At 41.9% G+C, this 8,238-nt stretch overlaps 1 protein-coding gene across 1 annotated transcript; it reads right to left on the bottom strand.

Moving 5' to 3' along the window:
- Window positions 1–3,603: 3,603 nt before the first annotated feature.
- Window positions 3,604–5,905, bottom strand: dlx3b (distal-less homeobox 3b; the record flags this gene model as incomplete). Its single annotated transcript, XM_080835782.1, has 3 exons — window positions 3,604–3,921; window positions 4,183–4,367; window positions 5,569–5,905. 3 exons carry the CDS (start codon window positions 5,903–5,905, stop codon window positions 3,604–3,606), a joined length of 840 nt encoding a protein of 279 aa, XP_080691908.1.
- Between the last annotated feature and the right edge of the window lie 2,333 nt (window positions 5,906–8,238).

Raw genomic sequence — 8,238 nt, forward strand, 5'->3', positions numbered from 1 at the left:
TTACAAAATATTTGTTGAGCACACAGACAGTGCATGGTTATTTTCAGGTAGGCATTATTCTGTTCTATGTAACGGGCTATGCTGGAGTCGTGGACGCTGTTCCAGAGCAGTCGAATATGGTAGCCACGATCTGCGCGCTCAGTGTGCAGTCGCGCTGGTGATCTCCCGGGGTTTTGACGTTGGTGGTCCACATGAGGATTCGAACTTCAGAATTAGCGGTTTGTGTATCATATGATTTAAACGAGAGGCTTACTAAAGTATGGGTTCTGCGGCTCTCTGGGAAGGCCTCTTTTCCGATCCATCCCCGTATTTATTTTTAACCAAAGATGAGACGTTCTGAGCCAAAAAAGGAAACAGAACTTTGTGACATTTTTTTGTATAATTAGGAACAGCCATGTGAGAGGCTTCTTCTTCTGTGGATAATTGTTAAACTGTCCCTCTTAATAAATGTATTTGTTAATAGGCTATGTAAATATTCACTTTATTTTCTTTTTTTCTTTTTATTGTGTGACTGAATTTACCAGTATTTCTGGCTTAATTTAACAATATGAAAGTGGGGCTTTGCCGAAAGTGGAAGTTTTCATCAGTACAAAATAAAGAAATAAATAGGCTATAGGACACGCGAAAAAATTATTGCACAGAGAGTGCACATTATAATTCATACTGTTAACTTAATTTCTCACAGGTTAAGTAGAAATAAATATTAATAGAAAAACATTTAACACTAAGAATGGTCCAAAAAAATATTGTCAATTATGCGTCTCAACTCCTCTCTCGGAGATCTGTCCAGCATATAAGTGTTGCACTCGAAGGCGTTTGATTTGAGTAGGCTATAAAACGGCAGACACTGCAGGCTTTCCAACCAAGACACATGGAAGACGAGCAACCGTGAGAAGAGAAGAGTGATAATGAATGGCTCGTGTGTCCGTTTAGCAAGGGCTGCCTGTTAGGCAAATATTCCGTTTCAAGTCCAGGTCTCCTCGACAAAAAAAAAAAGGCTAATTTTCAACACGGCGCAAATAAACATGGGTTGATGTTATATTTTCACACCTTATTTACATATGGTCTTTTCTTTAACCTTGGCTCAGCTACAGCCTTGCCAACTACCACCTCCAGGAAACATCTGACATTCTTGATCTCAAAAACTAGATTTGACCTGAATAGCTTCAATTGGAGTAAGATTTCGAATACAAATTCTCAGAGGGCTCATCAAAGGCCTGGTCTACGGTTAAGAAACTCGAAGTTCAGAAATGTCCTGTACCGGTTATGATGATGTGAATCCTCTAAAGAATCCCATAGCGGTTTCTGGCAGCAAACTCAGCTGGCATTAGTGTTATTTACAGGTTTGACTTTTCGACCTACGGTGAGCGTTTTACGATGACTCATAAGGTAGGCTATACCTCACTAATGTTGTTTTACTTTCTTATAAGAGTTTCCCAAACCATCTCTTCAAAGTTCCCTAAAGGAAAATCATCTAACGTTCTATAAACTCCATTAAGGGGCTGAGTCCTTGTTTCTGAAATCAATTGTTGTCAAGCACATCGATTTCAGCATGCGTGAGATGAGACTGAAAGGTTCCCAAAAAGGACAGTTGTAGGCTAGAAGGTTCTCATAGATTTGCTTTCGCAAGAAATACAAAATAATATGAATAATATTTTTGTATTAATATGTTTTTTTTTTTCATTTAAAGAAGCACATAAGTGTAATGAAACACGTGTATTAACATTGCAGTCAGTGCATATACGTCTGGACACTGGCACAACATTTTGGTCCCTGTGTCAAGGCATATATGAGTGGTCCAGACCACCCTTGCGAAAGTGTCTCTTAGAGAAAGGAATAGGCTACCTGGGAAACACCACGCAACGTTAAAGTACAGCTTAAAGTATGACTTACGAATGACGTAGTGTTAAGAAGGCTCTGGGAATCGTACCCCAGTTTTGTCCTGGGGTTTCATCCCGTTTGACAGGTTAATCATTCCGCAAGTATAGTTTTACCTAATATGTGGCGAATGGGTTTGGAGTTTTGTATAGTTTCCCATGTGTAGTGATTCACACAACGCGCAAAGAGGAGTTTAATTCGACTTCTCAGTCAAATTTTACAAAAAATATCACCACCATACCGGCAGAGGAAGAGTTAAAAGGCTCTTTGAAACGCCTCCAAGTTCTTGTTTGCATGTTTGGTCGCTCCACTCTCTACTCTTCTGACGCGATTGATTGGTATGTCGACGCACGCTATATGCGAGTATCCCCGAGGCGAAAAAATCTTACTCCAGCATAGACATTTCTCCCCCAGCCCTCCACCCCCCCTCCCCTCTCCTCTCTTCACCCGCCGTGGTCTTTCTTGTTATCTGGCAACCAAATACTAATAAAATCCAGTGACTCCACCATGTCTGCTTGCCTGTCGCCTTCTACGGCTCCTTTGCACGAACCACACCGGTGCAGCTCTTGCAAAAGCAAACCCACAACGGCAACTTCTGCCTTAACAGAAGAAAAAAACGACGAAACGAAAGTCTAAAGTTGTCTATTGTGATGAGCCTGTTCTAGCTAGTATTGCGCTGCTGGAACAACGACGTGGTTTGTGTGGAACTGCAAAGGCTGCCAACAAATGTCGGCATCAGACACGACCAAAGGGTAACCTTTATCAAAAGGATAACCTTTACGCAGATGCAAAACCGTCAAAGGCGCGCGTTGAAACAGAACGCGCATACTAGGAGCAAATCTCTTTAATAAAATGATTCTTTTAAATTATAGTGGTGAGCGCACTTAAACTGACCGGTCAGAAACTTTTGTTAGCACATAAAAACACAGAAAACTACGTGATAAGATTTACAGTTTATTCATCTCAACAGAATATTAACAATGATATCAATAGAACTAGTTACAGGGTAATAAAAACGTTATCGGTACCACCGTGTAGTATTTGTTTTGTTTCAGAAGAATATGATGTAGTGGTTCTGTAATCTTTAAACACATATATACAGCTTTCAACATTTTGTACAAATTTCTATAATTTATGACCTGAGTTTCGGAGACGCGCGTTGTTAAGCCCACATACACACAGCCTTGTGTGGAACAACAACACGATTTTGCATTTATTAAACTCTTTAGATTTGTCGAAAACCAAACATGATTGCATTATCTAACAAAATACAATGAATAAAACAGGATCGATAAAATATAATAATTTAAAACCACGGCATTCTTCTTTTTTAAATATTACAAAACAGCCGACACCTCGTATGGCGCGAGCATATTGAGGGCCCACTTGAGAGGCCGTGGTGCGTCACGGCCAGGCGCGCGCAAGGCACTTAAGCCCACTCACGCTTGTAACTCCCGAGGTCAGCTTATTTATGAACAGTCTTTCAAAACCAGTACATCACGCTAGTGTGTGTGTGTATACGTGTGCGAGAGGGAGTGGGTGAGTGGGCAGACTGTGTGTGTGTGTACGTGTGTGTGTGTGTGTGTGTGTGTGTGTGTGTGTGTGTGTGTGTGTGTGTGTTTGTGTGTGTGTGTGTGTGTGTGTGTGTGTGTGTGTGTGTGTGTGTGTGCGTGCGTGGTTAAAAGTCTCTTTCTTTGACTATAAATCTTGCGGCGGTAAAGTCTGCTAGTACACTGCCCCGACGCTCTGTGGCGCGGCTTGATGATGCACCGACCCCGGGTGCTGTAAGTGCGTGGCCTGTTGCTGGTACCAGTGGTTGTTGTATTCCTCCAGGTATGGAGGCGTCGAGCTGAGGAGCGGTTGCGGCAGTTGGCCCCGTCCCACGGGGTTGGCGTGAGCGGCGTTATTGTCCCATAGGGCCGGGGATGGCGGAGAGTTGCAGGCCATGGAGTCGCTGGCATCCGGGCTGTGGTCCAAAGGAACTTCTCCGTTCTTGTACAACTTCTTGAACTTGGATCTCCGGTTCTGGAACCAAATTTTTACCTAAACAAACAAACAAAACAACAATGTGAAGAAAAATTGTTAGAAACAGTTAGGCCAACAAATAGACAAACCACAGATATATTTTTTCAGTTACAGTGAAACAATATGCTTTCAGTCCCCTCTTTAAACTGAATGACAGATATTTCAAATTACCATATGGAAATAGACAACCTATTAAAGATTAATTGAGCAGTGTTCAAATAATATAAAGTATACAGGCCAGTAACTTGTTTGGCTTCGTTTGTTGTTTTGTTTGCTTACCTGTGTTTGAGTCAGACCGAGCTGAGCCGCCAGCTCCGCCCTCTCAGGGAGCGCGAGGTACTGCGCCTTCTGGAAGCGTCTCTGGAGGGCCGCGAGCTGGTAGCTGGAGTAGATGGTCCTCGGCTTGCGGATCTTCTTCGGTTTGCCGTTGACCATCCGAACCTCTGTTTCTTCCTCTTCCTTCACTGAAAAGTCAAAGTTTTTAACAAGTTAGCTCTCCGAAGACGTAGCCAGCAGGCGTACAACAGACTATTAACTCATGGCATGTCCAACCATATTCTTTTCATCTCGAGTTGGCCTTTTTTTAAACCTCAAACATATCGTTTCAACAAAAAATGAAAATCATAGAAAAATAACTGGTCCATTATACCGAGGTACCAAGACAAACAACCCTTTGTTTACTTTAAAGTTATATTTATCATAACACCTGTGATATCAAGTTCCTTTCTAATTACTATGAATAGCCTACTTATTTCTCATTATTTATCCTTTTTAGCTAATGCATTTACGGGCAACAATGATGGTAATTGTTAACCAAAATGCGCTTATTGTTGTCTTTATATTTCTAATAAGTGTTCTTACTTTATTAGATCGACATCATGAAACGCAGATAGTCGCCTAATATCAACAGAGGTATATTGTAACACTGAATAATTGCCACCAGCTCTAGTTTAAAGGCCTCCAACAGTATATGTAATATTGAAAACACTGTCAGCTAAGCACCTGCGATTCATTATTGTTTTATTGCCATTAAAAAACATCGTAATGGTTTTACTGCCGGTCGAAACGTGCGATTAAAACCATAAGTCAACCTTGACAACAGACTGCTATGTAGGGCACTATCAGTGGAGTGTTTACAGAAAATAAATACATATCAGTTTGCCAGATTATCTCCTTGCAAACCTCATGAGTTGAGTGAAAATATTCTATAAAACTTGAGTAGGCCTACCATAAAATAATGTAATGCGTTTTGTGACTGAATGTACTCATTTTCTTTTAAATAAGCAGATACATTTGTGATTGTTTATAATTTTAAAAGTAACATGAAACTTTATTGAAGCTGTATTTAGCCTTTGCATTTTACTGTGAGGGTATACCGAAACTGGTGAATAGACCATCATAGCTTCAAGAGGTGTAGACCTCATATTTTTTAGGCTTGTCACAATATTGAAATCCTCATTGAAAAACTTAAAGTACAACTCTAACATTATTTCACTTAATTAAATATGTAGTAAACTTCTTGCGAATCAGAAATGAGCTGCAAACTACTAACACGTATTGTATTGTGTCCCCACTCTGCGGACGCAGAGGAGAAAAACAAAGTGTTTAGTAGTTTGGTGAATCAAGAGCGCAGTTAAAATTGAAATTAAAAAAATTATAAATTACCTGCGGTCTGAGGTGGAGTCTGCAAGTCTCTGTTATAGTGTCCATACTGTCGGTATGAATTGCCGTAAGGGTACTCTGTTTTCGTCGGGTAGGCCCCCGTTGCACCCATCCCGCTCAGATTAAACTGGTGATAGGAGTTCATAGACTGAGCGTAGGGTTGACTCTGGTAGTATTCGTGGTGGCTGTGGGCTGTCTGCCCGCTGTAGTAGCCCATGTCCGTGGCTGACGACTCGGGGAGAGTCGGGGAGTCCTTGGATGTCGGGTGGCAACTCATAGAGCCCGGGAGGTCAGTTAAAATACCGGGAATTTTCTTGTCGTAAGCCGGTCCACTCATCATGGGCGGTAGACCACGAGAAAAAAAAACCCTTTCCACTGTAAACTCCTCGTGTGCCGGTAGAACTGTAGTGAGAAAAAACGAAACAGCAAAAATAAAACTGCAGTTGTCGTTCTGTTAAGAAAAATCCGTAGGCACACTCCTCTCTGCGCGATCTGCCCTGGTTGAAGCACTTCGGCAATGGCAGATCCCAACTTCGCGAAACTCCAAATTATAGGACAATCGGGTGGATAGCCTGCTGCGCTCCCATTGGCTCTGCGCAGTCCTTTTTTTCGCCTTGCCCTCGAGGCGAAAAGGCGCTTGGTTGGGCCACACTCACCACCTAGCGTTTAGCGAGAGTCTCACGCCGTGTCTCCCGTCTTAAGTCTAGATAGTGTTTTACAGGGTACTTGTTGTTGTTGTTTTTTTTGGTGGGGAGGATTAATAGTTAAACCCTGATGGTTTTATCCACACTAACATATATCTGTGTCTTAGGGGAAATTAATATACGTAGTTTATGAAGGGCAGTGAACTGAAATAAAAACGTCCATTAGCTACTTTTAAACGTGATATCTCTCTACGCGTAAAATCTGAACATGTTATCTTAGCTATCCTAACATCTTTACAGGCGACAGTTTAGCCGGACAGCGCAGACCTGTAGACGGGCCTGACAGAGCGGCATTTGAATACCCATAGCCCAGGTCCCATTATTATACAATCTGTGGTCTGTGTTGAGAATGAGATCGACTCGATAAGAACATCGATCGACCCCCAGATCGCCCGCGGGGGCATTCCTTTGTGCTGCCTCTTCATTATGGCAAGGCGTGGCACCGGCGGCGTCTTACCCCCGGGCGACTGACCCTTTCTATTTAGAGTCCGTTTTTAAGCTCGTGAGCCTGTGACCTGCTAATGGGCACTTTGAATGTCGAAGAGACGGACAGAGAGAGAGAGAGAGAGAGAGAGAGAGAGAGAGAGAGAAAATGTCATCGGAGAACCGTTGCAAACCAGCCTAAATGTCATGACTTCACCTATGTCATTTCAAACAAGCAGCAAGCCATGTCTACCTGTTTGATACACACCTTGACTGCACAGCACACTAATGGTCAGATTCTATCAGGATCGGATTCATGATGATAAACGGTTTTCTACCACCCTAACAAAAGTTGATCGTCAAGCCTGTTGATTCTCCAGTGTATATAAGGTAAAAGATGTAGACTAAAGATTTGTGAAAGATCTCAAATTGACAACCAAAACATATTGTCAGCCTAATAGTCACGTCAGCTTCGTATTTGACCACACTGGTGCGATGCAACAGAATTGTATGAGTGAACATGAAGAACAGGCCAGTCTGCCGAGGGTTAGAGACAGTGCTTAGTACTCTGCTGCCATCTAGCGTTGGACTGCAGAACTGAAATGAATACAATCAAATCTGTTGGAGGCCTTATCGGTTCTTCTCTTTTTTGTTGGTCAAATTTACCCATAGTCACGTGTCCAGATCTCCAAATGGTCGTGACGCAGAGAATGAGATGATCGATGTTCTTCATAATGAAGAAGAATGTAGCTGTTTTTTATTGTGAATGATGGTAACTATGTTCAGGATGTTGGAAATGTTAACATTTGCCGCCTATTCTATTCATTTTGTCAGGGTGTAAAAGTTAGGCCCGCGATTCTCGCGAAAATGTTTTGATATTGATATTTTGATATTGATCAGCAGCCAATTACCGTAAATATACCCCTCTCTATACTGTTGAAGTGCCCCTCGTTGATTGACTGTAATAGTATGTTGCTTGGCCTGGGTCACTTTATTTGTTTCTCCTTTAAAGACAGAGCATACACAGAAAGGGTTAGGAGGAGAAATTTGCTGAATTTCACCAAAAAAAGTATATAGTGTCAAAGACTGCAACCTTGAAAGGTCAATTTCACTATCTTTATTGTGACAAAGTAAATACAAATATCTTAGACCAGCAGTTGTAATGTAGCCAAATGATGAGGTCAAAACGAAAGTAATGTGGTAGCATTCTAGTTCTTCCAGTTTTGGGCGCTGAAAATAAAAACAAACGGACAACTTATGATATGCGGGAAATCGAACAAGAAACATTATCAGGGTCATAATCATAGCGAAGGAGAGGAAAACTCTGAAGGTGTCAGGGGGTAGCTTGTCAGAAACCTTTGAACAGAGACAGAGAGTAGATTAGTGGCCTTTAGACTGCAGAGGCTGACAGGTTTACGGTGCTCAGAATGTCCAGCAATACCGCTGCATAGAATGGAAATGAGCCCTAGTGACTAGTGACTATGTTAATGGCAGAGAGAGTGACACACACACACTCTGAATTCTATATTCTATCTGAATTTTACCC

Source organism: Sprattus sprattus, assembly GCF_963457725.1.
Source record: "Sprattus sprattus genome assembly, chromosome: 3".
NCBI classification, from domain to species: Eukaryota; Metazoa; Chordata; class Actinopteri; order Clupeiformes; family Clupeidae; genus Sprattus; species Sprattus sprattus.